This window comes from Pleurodeles waltl, chromosome 12, assembly GCF_031143425.1.
Source record: "Pleurodeles waltl isolate 20211129_DDA chromosome 12, aPleWal1.hap1.20221129, whole genome shotgun sequence".
Classification (NCBI taxonomy): domain Eukaryota; kingdom Metazoa; phylum Chordata; class Amphibia; order Caudata; family Salamandridae; genus Pleurodeles; species Pleurodeles waltl.
In genome coordinates, this window is record NC_090451.1 from 644,475,939 (window position 1) to 644,493,153 (window position 17,215).

Sequence of the window (17,215 nt, forward strand, 5' to 3'; positions counted from 1 at the left end):
TTTCTGATAGATGCTGCAATGTCACTTTTTACATTGTTTAAAAACGGTCATTACCCCTGAGAAAAGTTAAGAAATGCATACCAGTATGTTCTATGGAAGTTGGCCTTGCACTTTAGAAAATCAAAGTTTTTATCCCCAATGCAAAATATGGATGATGTTCTTTTTTACATTGTTTTAATAAATACAAAGTGTTCTAGGTCCCTGCACAGATGGGAAAATTCTACATTTAGGACTATGAGTGAAGCCTCTACAATGCAGTTTTTCCTTCTGCTCACAAGTTCCTGTGGAGCTCTCACAAGAGAGTGAAACATAAGGCAGAATACCCTAGGAGTTAAAGGCCCTAAAATGTGGACAGCTCTCAACTCCTAGACCTGAACTCAATCACAAGGAGTTCAGGAGGTTACTGAAAATTAATCTATTTACACTTGTTTTCATTTGAACTACACAGGATCAGAAATTGGGACTAAGAAACACCAAATAAGTTAACAAATATATTCAGACTACAACTTCATCCAAAATTCTGTTGTGAACTATAATTTTCATTAACAATTTCATCACCCTGAAGTATATGAAAGGCTATACACTGCACATCATAAAACATCTTATAAAATAAATTAATATATAACGTAACTGATTAAGGAAATATGCTGGATCCCTACTTCCTCACCTAGAGGATACTAATCCTAGGGCAATGTTGTGTTTAGGGTGGAAGGTGCTGAGGGAAATATTTCCAATTTCTTCCTGATGTATTAGAACAAGCTGTCTGGGAGCCCTCCTAAGGTTCTGTCAGCAAAGTGGGGAGATAAACTTAAGTCATAGTAAAAGTGAAGCGACCTAGAGTTCCTTAGAGTAATACATTTGTCAAGAGTAACTGACAAAAACTGCAATCGATTAATTTCTTGCCTGATCTGGTATTTTGGGCAGAAAGAGAGGCGGATTAGCCTTTGGTAATAGAACTGAAACCCCTCTTATTGAGGAGTTTTTCCCTTAGCACTTTATATTGATAGCCATGTGAACAACAGTTTGTCTGAGATAGCACGTAGTCAGGTGGCACACCCTGTTTTTTTGGACACCATGTCCTTTCCATTTCTAGTAAGTGCCTCTCAGGGTCTTTTTGGGGTTTGCCGTGCATGCCCTCTTGATTCAGGAAGCATTAGCACAAATGGAACAAAACAAAACACTGGAAACAGATTTGAAGACCTGTGAAATGGAACTTGACCGAATGCCTAACTAGCTTTCTTAGGGCTTTAGAAGTGTGATCACGGTCAAAGTGCGCCAACTCTCCAACAGGTACAAAATCTCATGCATCCATCTAAGGTACCTTCACTAAATTACCAGAGGAGAAAAAAACTGTTCGCTCTCACAGAAGTGCAACTCTTGTTAACCTGGACAATTTCCAAAAAGTTGTTCTTAAGTGACTGTGGAAAATACACTGGGGAAGGTTCAATATAATGGCAACGGAATGAGGCAGCACACTGGACACTGGACTCGTGCCAAAGCAGAGACCAGGGCCCCTGGACAGGTGCAAACCAGATTTTGCAAGGAGGGCATAAATGTGCCCTTAAAAGCAAGCTAGTGGCATGGTGAGGCTATCCCTTCCTAGCCATGTAAGGAAAATGTCACTTACCCAGTGTACATCTGTTCGTGGCATTAGTCGCTGCAGATTCACATGCTGTGCACAGTCCGCAGTCTGGTGTTGGGCTCGGAGTGTTACAAATTGTTTTTCTTCGAAGAAGTCTTTTCGAGTCACGAGACCGAGGGACTCCTCCCACTTCGGTTCCATTGCACATGGGCGTCTACTCCATCTTAGATTGTTTTCCCCGCAGAGGGTGAGGTAGGAGTTGTGTATGCTAGTAATAGTGCCCATGCGATGGAATGAATACGTATGTACAAAATGAAGGTTGAAGTAATATATTTACAAATGTACAAATGTTGAAGATCTACTTCCAAACGGCTACAGGCTCCCGGGGAGGCGGGTGGGCGCATGTGAATCTGCAGCGACTAATGCCACGAACAGATGTACACTGGGTAAGTGACATTTTCCGTTCGGTGGCATGTGTAGCTGCAGATACACATGCTGTGCATAGACTAGTAAGCAGTTCTCCCCAAAAGCGGTGGTTCAGCCTGTAGGAGTGGAAGTAGTTTGAAATAAAGTTCTTAGTACGGCTTGACCTACTGTGGCTTGTTGTGCAGATAACACATCTACACAGTAGTGTTTAGTAAATGTATGAGGCGTAGACCATGTTGCTGCCTTACATATTTCGTTCATTGGAATATTTCCTAGAAAGGCCATAGTAGCACCTTTCTTTCTGGTTGAGTGTGCCTTTGGTGTAATAGGCAGTTCTCTCTTTGCTTTAAGATAGCAGGTTTGGATGCACCTAACTATCCATCTGGCAATACCTTGTTTTGAAATTGGATTTCCTGTATGAGGTTTTTGAAAGGCAATAAATAGTTGTTTTGTCTTCCTAAATACTTTTGTTCTGTCAATGTAGTACATTAGTGCTCTTTTGATGTCTAATGTATGTAGTGCTCTTTCAGCTATTGAATCTGGCTGTGGGAAGAACACTGGTAATACTACTGTTTGATTTAAGTGAAACGGTGAGATAACCTTTGGTAAGAATTTTGGATTTGTTCTTAGAACTACTTTATTCTTGTGTATTTGAATAAATGGTTCTTGTATGGTAAACGCCTGTATTTCACTTACTCTTCTTAGAGATGTGATGGCAATGAGAAATGCAACTTTCCACGTTAAGTATTGCATTTCACAAGAATGCATGGGTTCGAAAGGTGGACCCATGAGCCTTGTTAAGACAATGTTGAGGTTCCATGAAGGAACAGGTGGTGTCCTTGGTGGTATAATTCTCTTTAGGCCTTCCATAAACGCTTTAATGACAGGTATTCTAAACAGGGAAGTTGAATGAGTAATCTGCAGGTAAGCAGATATTGCGGCGAGATGTATCTTTATGGAAGAGAAAGCTAGATTGGATTTTTGCAAATGTAGTAAATATCCTACTACATCTTTTGGAGATGCATGCAATGGTTGAATTGGATTATTATGGCAGTAATAAACAAATCTTTTCCATTTACTTGCATAGCAGTGTCTAGTGGAAGGTTTTCTAGCTTGTTTTATGACCTCCATACATTCTTGTGTGAGGTCTAAGTGTCCAAATTCTAGGATTTCAGGAGCCAAATTGCTAGATTCAGCGATGCTGGGTTTGGATGCCTGATCTGTTGTTTGTGTTGTGTTGTGTTGTGTTAACAGATCTGGTCTGTTGGGTAGTTTGACATGAGGTACTACTGACAGGTCTAGTAGTGTCGTATACCAAGGTTGTCTTGCCCATGTTGGTGTTATTAGTATGAGTTTGAGTTTGTTTTGACTCAATCTGTTTACTAGATATGGAAGGAGAGGGGGGAAAAGCGTACGGAAATATCCCTGACCAATTCATCCATAGAGCATTGCCTTGGGAGTGCCGGTGTGGGTACATGGATGCGAAGTTTTGGCATTTTGCGTTTTCTTTTGTTGCAAATATGGTTGTGAATTGCCCAATGCCATATTTTTTGTGTTAGGAGACACAACTGTGTCGAGTGTGTCCCCCCCTGTTTGTTTAAATAATACATTGTCGTCATGTTGTCTGTTTTGACAAGAATGTATTTGTGGGTTATTATGGGTTGGAATGCTTTCAACGCTAGAAATACTGCTAACAGTTCTAAGTGATTTATGTGAAACTTTCTTTGATGTATGTCCCATTGTCCTTGGATGCTGTGTTGATTGAGGTGTGCTCCCCACCCTGTCATGGAAGCATCCGTTGTTATAACGTATGTTGGCACTGGGTCTTGGAAAGGCCGCCCTTTGTTTAAATTTGTACTGTTCCACCATAGAAGCGAGATGTATGTTTGGCGGTCTATCAACACCAGATCTAGAAGTTGACCCTGTGCCTGTGACCATTGTGATGCTAGGCACTGTTGTAAGGGCTGTATGTGCAACCTTGCGTATGGGACAATGGCTATGCATGAAGACATCATGCCTAGGAGTTTTAATACTATTTTTGCTTGTATCTTTTGTGTTGGATACATGGCCTGTATTACCTTGTGAAATGTTTGAACCCTTTGTGGACTTGGAGTGGCTATCCCTTTTGTTGTGTTGATTGTCGCTCCTAAGTATTGCTGTGTTTGACACGGCAAAAGGTGTGACTTTGCATAGTTGATGGAGAAACCCAGCTTGTGAAGGCTTTGTATAACATAATTTGTGTGATGTGAACACTTTGTTAGCGTGTTGGTCTTGATTAACCAGTCGTCTAAGTAAGGGAACACGTGTATTTGCTGCCTTCTGATATGTGCAGCTACTACTACTAGGCATTTTGTAAAGACTCTTGGCGCAGTTGTTATTCCGAATGGCAACACTTTGAATTGGTAATGTATTCCCTTGAATACGAACCTTAGGTATTTCCTGTGCGAAGGATGTATCGGTATATGGAAATACGCATCTTTTAGATCTAATGTTGTCATGTAGTCCTGCTGTTTGAGCAGTGGGATTACGTCTTGTAATGTGACCATGTGAAAGTGGTCTGATTTGATGTAGGTGTTTAGTGTTCTGAGATCTAGTATCGGTCTTAGAGTTTTGTCCTTTTTTGGTATTAGAAAGTACAGTGAGTAAACTCCTGTGTTCTTTTGTCGACTTGGTACAAATTCTATTGCGTCCTTTTGCAGGAATGCTTGAACTTCTAGTCCTAGAAAGTCTATATGCTGTTTTGACATTGTGTGTTTTCGGTGGGACGTTTGGAGGGAGTTGGAGAAATTCTATGCAATAACCATGTTGGATAATTGCTAAGACCCAAGTGTCTGTTGTTATTTGTTCCCAAGATTTGAAGAAGTGGCTTAGTCTTCCCCCCACTGGTGTTGTGTGAAGGGGTTGTGTGACTTGTGAGTCACTGTTTATTTTGAGGGGTTTTGGGACCTTGAAATTTTCCCCGGTTTCTTGGGAATTGACCCCCTCTGTATTGTCCCCGAAAACCCCCCCTTTGATATTGTCCCTGGAAGGTAGGTGGTCTAGTTTGTGAGGTGCTGGTTTCTGTGGGTTGACCTCGAAACCCTCCCCTAAAAGTTGTTCTACGAAATGTGCCAAATGTGCCTCTGCCCTGCGGGGAGTAGAGTGCGCCCATGGCTTTGGCTGTATCGGTGTCCTTTTTCAATTATTCAATTGCAGTGTCCACCTCCGGCCCAAACAATTGCTGTTCATTAAACGGCATATTGAGCACAGCCTGTTGTATTTCAGGTTTGAACCCAGATGTGCGCAGCCATGCGTGCCTCCTTATCGTGACTGCAGTATTTATTGTCCTTGCAGCTGTATCCGCTGCATCCATGGAAGACCGTATCGGATTGTTCGAGATACTTTGTCCCACTTCCACCACCTGTTGCGCTCATTTTTGGAACTCTTTGGGGAGGTGTTCGATGAAATGTTGCATCTCATCCCAATGAGCCCTGTCGTATCTCGCCAGGAGTGCTTGCGAGTTGGCGATGCGCCACTGATTTGCCGCTTGTGCTGCAACCCTTTTTCCCGCTGCATCAAATTTGCGGCTCTCTTTGTCCGGAGGTGGTGCGTCGCCTGATGTATGCGAGTTGGCTCTTTTACGAGCTGCCCCCACAACTACTCAGTCTGGTGTCAGTTGTGATGTAATAAAAACAGGGTCTGTGGGCGGTGCCTTGTATTTTTTCTCCACCCTTGGAGTTATGGCTCTGCTTTTAACTGGCTCCTGAAATATCTGTTTCGAGCGCCTTAGCATTCCTGGGAGCATGGGAAGGCTTTGATAATGGCTATGGGTGGAGGACAGGGTGTTAAAGAGGAAGTCATCCTCAATAGGCTCCGAATGTAGCGATACATTATGGAATTCGGCTGCCCTAGCTACCACCTGTGCATATGATGTACTGTCCTCAGGTGGTGACGGTTTAGTTGGGTACGACTCCAGGCTATTGTCCGATACTGGAGCGTCGTAGAGGTCCCATGCATCCTGATCATCCTGGCTCATTGTGGTATGAGCTGGTGAGTGTGTTAATGGTGGAGTTTGTGCCGGTGATGCATGAGGTGATGGTGGTGGAGAGGGTGGTGGAGTTACCTTCTTTACCACCTTTGCTTGTGGTTGCTTGTCTCCTTGCTGGAAGTCAAGTTTCCTTTTCCTTTTGATTGGGGGAAGAGTGCTAATCTTCCCTGTATCCTTTTGAATAAAGATCCGCTTTTGCGTGTGATCTGGCTCTATTGTTTGTAATTCCTCCTCAAATCTGTGTTTTTTTAGTTGAGAAGACAGTCCTTGTTCCTCTGAGTAGGAACCAGTTTTCGGTTCGGTTGCCGGCTGTTTCGGCACCGAAACCGTGTCTCTGGATTTTTTTCGGCTCCGACAAGATCTTTTTTCTTTTCGGCGTCGTGCCCTCTCGGTGCCGACCAACTCCGGTGCCGAATTTTTTCTGAGTGCCTGTATCTCGACCGGAGTCGGATAACTTCGACAGCAGCTCGCCCTTTTTCGGTGCCGATGGACGGTCACCTACTTTCCGGGTTGAGCCATGGCCTGTTGGCGGTGGCGTCCCCTAGGCTTTGTCAGTCTTTTCGTGTGATTTTTGTTTCGACGTCTTACTCACGGTTGGTTGTTCTTCGACGTCGAATTCTTCGGAATCAGACTCGTGGATGGAGAAAGTTTCTTCTTCCTCCTCCTCGAACCGTTGTCCTGTCGGCGTGGACACCAACTGCAACCTCCTGGCTCTTCGGTCCCTGAGTGTTTTTCTCGACCGAAACGCACGATAGTCTTCGCACGTATCCTCCTTGTGCTCGGGGGACAGGCACAAGTTATAGACCAAATGTTGATCCGTATAAGGATATTTATTATGGCATTTAGGACAGAATCGGAACGGGGTCCGTTCCATCAGTCTCGATGTTGCATGCGGTCGGGCCGACCAGGCCCCGACGGATGATCGAAATTACCCCGAAGGGCTACCGGAGCTCTTCAAGATTCGGTGTCGATTTGTTCGAACTAACCCGATACCGAACGAAACAATACCGACGAATTTTTCCGTGATTCTGACTAACTTTCCGACCCGAAACACGGAGCGAAAAGGAACACGTCCGAACCCGATGGCGGAAAAAAACAATCTAAGATGGAGTCGACGCCCATGCGCAATGGAACCGAAGTGGGACGAGTCCCTCGGTCTCGTGACTCGAAAAGACTTCTTCGAAGAAAAACAACTTGTAACACTCCGGGCCCAACACCAGACGGCGGACTGTGCACAGCATGTGTATCTGCAGCTACACATGCCACCGAACCTCCTATTTTCAAGAGATAGGGTGTTGCCTTCCTCTCCCACAGGAAATCCTTTGTTCTGCCTTCCCCTGCTTGAGCTGGTCAAGCAGCAGGAAGGCAGAAAACTGAGGGGCTGCAGCAGTGGCGGCTATCCACAAACCCTCAAAAGGCTTGTAAGAGCTAACTGGAGGTCCTCTAAGGAGCCCCCAGAATGCATGGAATCATGCCACCAATATGTCATTAGTACTTGGGTATGATTCTGACATATTTGATACCAAACATGCCTAGGTTCGGAAGTACAATTATTTATCTGAAGCACAGGTGACCTGTGGCCAGTACATGGGTAAAATGGCCTCCCCGCTTTTACAGAGTCCAGTACATTGGAACTGGAGTTTGTAGGGGGCACTTCTGCTCACGCTGGGGTGCCCTCATACACAGGAACCTGAAACCTGCCCTCTCAGCTAGGAGGGCCTACCATAGGGGTAAATTACAGTGAGCAGCAGTGAAAGGGTGTATGCACCTTTTCACACAGGCTGCAATGGCAGACCTGCAAATATAGTTTGCATGGGCTCCCATGGGTGGCATAATCCATGCTGCAGTCCATGGGGGACCCCTGGTACACCAATGTGCCAATTGTGGGGTGTAAAGGGTACCAAAGCAACCAAATTTAGAGGAGAGAGCACAATCAGTGGGGTCCTGGTTAGAAGGATCCCAGTGAAACAGTCTAAACAAACTGATAAACAGGCAAAAAGTGGGCGTAACCATGCCATAAGGAGTGACTTTCCTACAGTGAAGTGACAATTATTTCTCAAAAACATTCCCCAGTCCCACTTTTGGCTCATTAGGCTTGCAAGGAAAGCGTACCAAGCGTGATGGAATTGAGATATACTGGCTCCATGAAGTGAGTGAGGATTGCCCCCTGTAGGCCAAGCACATTCCAACGCAGAATTTTGTCACTGCATGACATGGTGCGCAGTCTTTCCCCATGCTGGATACCATCCCATGTTGGCACTATGTCACTAGACTCCACAGGTATGGTACCTTCTCCTGTTAAAGTGGTAAAAGAGACAAGTGTTAAACAGCACAGTCATTGTCAATTTTCCCAGTCCTCCACAAATAGCCAGGACACCCTCCTCACCCTTTAAAAACATGCAGCCACTAAAACACCAAAATACCACCTACTAATTCAATTTCCATTTCCCTCACCCCTTCTAGCAGATTTATAGATATACAGGGAGTCCGGGATCACAACTACCTGCAGGTACCAAGTAATTTAAAAAAACGTTGTCTAGTTGTCGCATCAAAGTCCATTGAACTAAGGATATCAAAGGTCCTAAACAGCATTCCTCTTCTTAGACAGGGTACTAAATAGGCAATCCAGGACCACAACCATTTTCCTCACTTCTGACAGAGGCTACCAGACCCAGGGAATCAGGCCTAATACCAGAATTTTATCATGAACAATGCCAAAAAAATGTAAAGTGGGTCTCAAACAATTCTTTAGATTTATGGAAGTCTTAACCCCAACCTCTTTATTTCTCCACAAGTCTGCATGCATGGTTACAAGGATACTATACACTATTCCAACATGGCGTAGCAAATCATATTTCAAAGGGTTATTAAAATACACCAGGCATTACCATTAGAATTGACTATATCACCCCAAACCCCCCACCTCAAGTAAAAGAAACAACTGGGGAATTGATGTTTAGTCAGCTAGACCTGAACTCACCATTCTCCACTTTTGTGCGCAGTTTCCCCTGCTTGGGATTCTCAAAGAGAGGATGATGAGTTGTGTTTCCTTCTTCAGCCGGAGGATCCGAGCAAGACTTATCAAAAAGTGCACCATCCCCACAAGGCGCGGTGCTAGAGAAGGACACAAATGAAATACATTTCACTTAACCTCATAAATAAATCTTGCTATATTTCTTTTAGCAATGAACTGCATTCAATGCTTGCTTTCATTCTGACCGCACATGTATCATGGAATGTTAAGGATGAGATGAGGGACAGCTTGGAAAAGTGATGTTTTTCCAATTAAACTGTGTTGTCTTGATCAGTCAAAATCTGTAATAACATACCAAATCATTTTCTGAGCAAAATCCAGCATGGGTAAAGTACACTTGACTCCCTTTATGTCTCTGCCCAAAGGACCATTGTAGGAAGCTGGGTTCTGGTTGCAGTACCTCTCACCCCAGCATTTTTATTAATATATGCACCCAGAGCAGAGCTTAGAGGTGCCCCCTATCTACCAACTGCTGGTGGGCTCACTGAATAGTTCTAGCCAGCCTGCTACCAACAAACGAGATGCTGACCCCTAAGGGTGAGAGCCTTTGCTTTCTGGAGGTCAGAAACAAAAACCTGATCTGGCAGTGATTTTAAACACCACACTCCCAACAGGATGACCTGGAAATCTGCATTCCAAGGTAGGAGGCTTCAAAGAAGCCCAACGCCTTTGGTAGGCAGAACTGGCTTTCCTCAGAGGGAGATGCTGTTCGATCTGCCCCAGGGCCTATCTGGTACCAGGACAGGTGGGAAAATAAGATATGCAGGAGATGTGTTGCATTTCCAGGCTAGACATGCCCTTATGGTGACCAGCCTGAAATGAACACAGCCTTGTGAATTCTGCAATCTTATGCGTGGTGGAATTAGAAACTCTGGGACAGGGTGATGCCCACGCTCCAAGGAAGTGGTCATCTAGGGAGTGTAGTGACACCAAGGATAAGTAGCCCATTGGCTAATACTCTTCACTCCCCCTTATTGTCCCCCAAATGGAGTATTTTGGGGAGCCCCTGATCTCAGATCTTCGCTGGAAATAAAAGAAGGCATGGACAACAAGCGTGCTGAGCCCAAGAACCAAGGACCATGACTGTCTTGGCACCAACACTGCTAACCTGCATGTTGCATCCAATCCTCCAGAAGCAACTGACCTGTCCTGTCCTGTCCTGTCGCTGCAGCCTCCAAGAAACTGGGAAAGCTACCAATTCTTCGCAAATCACCCAAAAGTCTTCCCTTGGAGCAGAGGAGCTCCTTCCCTGCTTCTGCAGGAAACCCAAGAAGGAACTATGAGGACTGCGATAACCAAAAGCAGAAGGACATCACCAATGCACTGAGCCGCCTAGCTGAAGTGGTCCGACAGTATCAACATGGTTCCCAAGCCCTCCAGAGACAAAGACCACCTCTAGTTTGCCCACTGCAGACTTCCCAGTGGTGTCTGCAGCCTGTCCTGCAGAACCCCGCTCATCGCAACCACCTCCGTTGACTGAGACCAGACGTCCAGTGCATCTCTGCACCCAGACATCAGACAGAGGTGAAGAGGACCACTTGTGTCCCTACACGCCACAGGCTTGTGAGATCCAAGCCCACGTATTGGCTCGGCCAGAATGGATCCCCAGTCCACATCAGCAGCCTGTTTCTGTGGGTTCCCTCCATCGTGACTGCCCCCGGTGACGGTAAACCTGAACGTTCAAAACACCTTTGAACCCTAACTGAGGAGAACAGGACCAATGCTGTCCCTATGCCCACCAGCATCGCAAGACTTGAACCCCCATGGTAGTTCGACAAGACTGGACTCTGGCTATCCCTGCAGCAATCCTGTGACTGGAACGATCCCCCTAGACTTACAAGGGGCTACCCGACGCTGAACTGCACCACTGCACTAGACTGCCAGAGGTGACCTGTTGATGCAGTTTAGGCCCTTGCCCCATTCTTACCCTAAGTCCAGGAATTTTGCTCCGTAAGTCGCTGTACTATACCTGTATGCAGTGCTTGTTCTTCCTCCATAGGATAACAGTACCATGTCTGAAAAATGCACTGTCAGCTTTTGACAACTATAACAATTCATAACTCGAAAAGTACTCACCTGAATCCGGTGATCTTGGTATCTAAATTTATATAAAAGTATGTGTTATTTTTATAAATTGGTGGAGGATGTCTTTGAGTTTGTTGCTCACTCACTGAAGGAGTGTTTGCCTTAACATGCCTAGTACTACCCTCTGATGTGCCTAACTGCTCGACCCCACTACCCAAAAACAGACCATTTGGGATGTCATTTGTGCCTCTATGATACCACTGGGGTTTGTCTGGACTCTCTGTGTAGTGTACTTCATTTTGGTCCACTATATGAAGAGCCAGCTACCTACAACCATCACCCAGTTTACTTTACCCATACACTGAACAGGAATGTCTTGAACACATCATGGAGGGCTACATAATGACATGAAGATCAATTACTGTAATATGCAGAGGTAAGTATTAAGAAGGTTCTTTCCAGCTTCTAAAGCGCTTCCCTGCTTTGAGATCTTCTGCTTTATTTTTGTGATATCCCCATATTTTTCTTACAAGCGGATTGACAGGTATTTTTAACTCTCGAGACTAAAACTCCTTTCCATACATACGATCATTGTCAACTTAATAAGGCACAGAAAAGACACTTAGAACAAAGGCCAGGAGACATGTATTTCAGTGTACATTTATACTGTAGATGTAAAATGTGGGGTTAATTATTGGGCAGGTATCTAGTAATATGAGCGGAGTGAACAGTTACAGCACAAAGAGCCATCTAGAGCACTCCAGAGAGCCTGATCACCCAAAACGGGTGCATTGATATCAGATCTGCTTTTGAAGCTGCCCTGCTGCCAATCTTTGGAGTACGTTTTACATGGATGAAATGTGCAAATTCTCATTTATTATGCTCGCTCCAGGAATGGCAGGAAGAACTCCAACAGAGACATTGTGCTACTGAAGGACAGAGAAGACTTAACATGGATGGGTTTGCAGTTAACTGGTAGAAAGTGCTACAAAGAAGAGCTGCTTTGAAAGTGAGCACTTTCAGGTAACAATTAAAAATCCTCACTAATCACTCACTGGTAACCACTATAAAGAAGGCCTCCGAACACCAGCATCTCATAGCACAAGAGGACAGGGGAGTAGATAAAAGACCTACTCAGCTATTGTCTTTATCTGGCAGAGGAGTTGTCTCCTTTCCTCTTGTATTCAAGAACTGGTAATGCCACCTGACCTCCAGGGGTCTGAGGAACAAATCCGACAAGAAGAGTATAAGAACCTTGTAGGAAGCTGGCTAGCTAAGTAGTGTACCAATGTAAGGGGGCACTTATGCATCTAGTCCAGGCAACCTTTGTTGGTTTACAGGAGTTACAATAATAATCCCAAAAGATCTCTAGTGTAACCTTCTCGTCCGACAAGCCCTCTCAAAGGTTGTGGACCACTTAGTTCTATCATCACCCTCAACATATTTGAGGACAATTCATTTGGGCATTTTAGGATCAAAAGTTTCCTCTCTCTCTCCCTATTTGTATTGTTGCTGCCACCATCCATGTGTGCTAGACCCTCTCTCTTACTATGGCCAGAAGTTTTAACTTTAGGGCATTGTTTTGGGTTAAGTCCTCAGTCAGTCCAAAGTTCTTGCGCCTTCACCTCTTTGTCTTTCTTCTCTTTGTAGTCAACTGACTCTGAATTCTTGGTGTCAGGGGGCCACCTAAATACTGAATTTAGGGGTGTTTAGGGGAGTGCACAGTAGTAGCCAATGGGCTACTCTCCCCTGGGCTGAATATACTTCCTATATGACCACCTCCTGTGGCAAAGGAGCATATCCGAGATTTTGATTCAGAAAACTTTAAAAAACCTTCCGAAGGGCAAACAAAGTTGTTTTCCGACGGTACTGCTGTTTCGATGGAAGATGAATAACGCGTTCGATACAATACCGACGAAAAGGAAGGTTTTTGTTTAGAAATTTCCGAATCGAAATCTCAGAGCGAGAGAAAACACGTCCAAACCAGACGGCGGAAAGAAAACAATCTAACAATGGAGTTGTTGACCACGCGCAATGGAACTGAAGAGGATGAGACACTCAATCCTGTGACTCTAAAAGACTTCTTAGAAGAAAAACAACTTGTAACACTCCAAACCCAACACTAGATGTCGGAATCAATATGCATAGCATGTGTATCTGCAGCTACACATGTATGTATGTATGTATATGGATATTTATACAGCGCGTTCCGGCCTTAGCATCGAAGCGCTCGAGGACATAAATAGAGAGGGAACGGCCAAGGCCAAGCAACATTACTGTGGAAACGGCCACGTTTTCACTCGCTTCCTGAATGTCAGGAAATTATGTTCTTTCCTAATGCCCAGCGGTAGAGCATTCCAATGACTGGCAGCTGCCACTGTAAAGGCTTTGTCTCCCCACCTGACTCTGCGAGTTCGACAGACCTGAATCAAGTAGGAATTGTTCGAACTTAGGACACGCCCTGGGCGATACCACCTGAGCCTCTCAGCCAGGTGTTCAGCACCGCCCCCATACAGCGCTTTAAAGGTTAGGCAAAGAACTTTAAAAATAATGCTCTTGCCAACCGGAAGCCACATGCCATCGAACGTATATATATATATATATATATATATATATATATATATATATATATATATATATATATATATATATATATATATATATATCTTAACAATAGGGGTGAGGGATCTGTAGCAACTGCAAATACTGGGTCAGCATGAGCTTTGACAAAGGTAGGATGTTATGATGCTGATTTATGTTTTTATATTATCTGTAAACCATCTGCGTTCTTCGTTAACTACTGACCGGTTCTCAGAATGAGGACAAATACTGCATGCACTATCAACAAATGGCCTATTATCACTATCCTGAAGAGTAGTCGTTTCTATACACAAGGGAAGCTTTTTGATCTAGCCTACTGTATGTCCAAATTTCACCAAGCAGTAAATGACTACATTCTAAGCATCAAAAGTTTCCCACCATGTGTAAAGAAGCAACATCTGTTTAGTTCACTCAGGAGTACATGAATTGAAACAAAATCATGAGACGATAAATAAAAAAATATATACATAATCTGGCTACTATGCCCATAAACTAACATAAAGCACTAACTTCAAAATCTGTGACTACAGTCACAGGTCTCAAAGTGCACTAAACTTTGTGGTCAGCTCAAGCTGCCCCTTTTCAAATCGGTGGGCAAAACAGCCTGCCACATGTAATGTGAACAAATTATAATTAGTGTGATTTTTGCAAATGATGATACATTGGTTTAGCTTCACTGAACAAGAGACGAGGAAAGGCCAATGCATGTTCTTGAACAGGAAGGATAAAGCAGAGAGATAGCTCCAATAACTACATGGAATCCAAAACCTGCTAGAATTGTACCCTAAGGACAATCATCAAGTACCTGATGTAGAGGTGAAAGGTGATATGGTCCTTAATTTTCAGCTTTCCACCTTCCGCCTCTTCAAAAATGGCTTCCGAAGATTCTGGATCATGCTTCATTAGTTCACTGTACAGGAACCTGAAAGTAAAAAAAAAAAAAAAAAAAATGACCTGACACTATCTCGGTTATACAGAGTGCACATGACCATCATTTTCACATTGAGGGAAAAATGAACAGAGCAATATTAGGACAGGCAGTTTTCCACTTCTGGCTGCAAAATGCTGAGGTTGGCACAATGGCACATAGATTTCAGTACAGGAACGAGCCGAGGTCAGCAAAGAAAGAAATGTAAACTGTTACCATGGCTCTCCATCTTGGGAACCCTCACAGAATTCTTTAAAAAAACTAGATCACTTTTAGGATTAGGATCCTAGAACACTATACAAGAATATGTTGTTAATGCTTAATTTCAGGCACATTCTAAGTCTTTTCATAAATGAGAAGTTGGGCGTTTTCATTGCCTTTATTATGAACCCTGACTTGGAGAAGTTGGGTAGTGAAGGGTAGGCATGATATTTCTGTTTAGTTTAACCTATTACAGGTGGAATCTATGATATGGGAAAATAATCTTGTGATGGTGGAGCTAAAATGCTCTACACAACAGATGGGTGAGAGGTAATTTATCCAGACATTCCTCCTCCCAAAATAACCAATCACACAAGGGGGTGGGGGTGGGGCTGGAGACGATGCTCAATTGAGTTCCTCTGGTCAGGCAATGTTCCTACAACTTCTAAAGCAATGATCTGTGGAGTACAATAATGTGAGACTGAATATCTTACATTGTTTAATTTTTTTCATTGCACATGACTTTTGTATCTAGGGATTTCTGACTTTATTAGGTTCTTGGCTATATCAAATAGGACAGTAGGGCAAACAAAAAAACCTCTGATGTTGAGGTATCACTGAGTAAACTAGAGACTTTACGTTCTGACGAAGGCCCCTGACCTTTGGGGCACATTTGACAACGGCCAAAACAAGTTGACCATTAACACAGGACGGTAGGGTAATTAATGTTCCATGGCAGCATTTTTTTCTGTTTTTAATCCAACCTGGACATACAGCGGTAAACTAAGGTTAGGATAGTTCTAGGTAGTTTTAACAGTTCACGTTATTCATCTCTGGTTGATGTGGAGTGACAACTCTATGAATAAGATTTTTTTTTTTTCAAACCTTGCTCTCGCTCACTGTGGTTGATCCCACCTTGGACTTGTTTGGGTCCAGGGTCTGGGAAGCCTGGTGATGAACTATGCTACATTAAGATGCGGATGAGAACCTTGCATTTCCCTGAGATAATGCTGCATAAGGAAAAGCGAAATACAATTATAAGCAGCCGGAAATGGATAGGTGTAAGGAAATGCCTCCTTGGCATGGTTGCCCCCTGACTTTTTGCCTTTGCTGATGCTATGTTTACAATTGAAAGTGTGCTGAGGCCTGCTAACCAGGCCCCAGCACCAGTGTTCTTTCCCTAACCTGTACTTTTGTATCCACAATTGGCAGACCCTGGCATCCAGATAAGTCCCTTGTAACTGGTACTTCTAGTACCAAGGGCCCTGATGCCAAGGAAGGTCTCTAAGGGCTGCAGCATGTCTTATGCCACCCTGGAGACCTCTCACTCAGCACAGACACACTGCTTACCAGCTTGTGTGTGCTAGTGAGGACAAAACGAGTAAGTCGACATGGCACTCCCCTCAGGGTGCCATGCCAGCCTCTCACTGCCTATGCAGTATAGGTAAGACACCCCTCTAGCAGGCCTTACAGCCCTAAGGCAGGGTGCACTATACCATAGGTGAGGGTACCAATGCATGAGCATGGTACCCCTACAGTGTCTAAACAAAACCTTAGACATTGTAAGTGCAGGGTAGCCATAAGAGTATATGGTCTGGGAGTCTGTCAAACACGAACTCCACAGCACCATAATGGCTACACTGAAAACTGGGAAGTTTGGTATCAAACTTCTCAGCACAATAAATGCACACTGATGCCAGTGTACATTTTATTGTAAAATACACCCCAGAGGGCACCTTAGAGGTGCCCCCTGAAACTTAACCGACTATCTGTGTAGGCTGACTAGTTTTAGCAGCCTGCCACAAACCGAGACATGTTGCTGGCCCCATGGGGAGAGTGCCTTTGTCACTCTGAGGCCAGTAACAAAGCCTGCACTGGGTGGAGATGCTAACACCTCTCCCAGGCAGGAATTGTCACACCTGGCGGTGAGCCTCAAAGGCTCACCTCCTTTGTGCCAACCCAGCAGGACACTCCAGCTAGTGGAGTTGCCCGCCCCCTCCGGCCAGGCCCCACTTTTGGCGGCAAGGCCGGAGAAAATAATGAGAATAACAAGGAGGAGTCTCTGGCCAGTCAGGACAGCCCCTAAGGTGTCCTGAGCTGAGGTGACTCTAACTTTTAGAAATCCTCCATCTTGCAGATGGAGGATTCCCCCAATAGGGTTAGGATTGTGACCCCCTCCCCTTGGGAGGAGGCACAAAGAGGGTGTACCCACCCTCAGGGCTAGTAGCCATTGGCTACTAACCCCCCAGACCTAAACACGCCCTTAAATTTAGTATTTAAGGGCTACCCTGAACCCTAGAAAATTAGATTCCTGCAACTACAAGAAGAAGGACTGCCTAGCTGAAAACCCCTGCAGCGGAAGACCAGAAGACGACAACTGCCTTGGCTCCA

At 44.4% G+C, this 17,215-nt stretch overlaps 1 protein-coding gene across 5 annotated transcripts in view; it reads right to left on the reverse strand.

The window, feature by feature from the left end:
• Window positions 1-17,215, reverse strand: part of ADAR (adenosine deaminase RNA specific) — a 240,196-nt gene that overhangs the window by 45,497 nt on the left and 177,484 nt on the right. For all 5 annotated transcript variants that reach the window (XM_069218214.1, XM_069218212.1, XM_069218209.1 and 2 more), the window contains exons 10-12: window positions 14,501-14,617; window positions 9,016-9,149; window positions 8,148-8,330 (exon numbers count right to left, since the gene is read on the reverse strand). In XM_069218214.1, coding sequence (XP_069074315.1) covers window positions 8,148-8,330; window positions 9,016-9,149; window positions 14,501-14,617 — 434 coding nt within the window. The remainder of the gene's footprint in view (window positions 1-8,147; window positions 8,331-9,015; window positions 9,150-14,500; window positions 14,618-17,215) is intronic.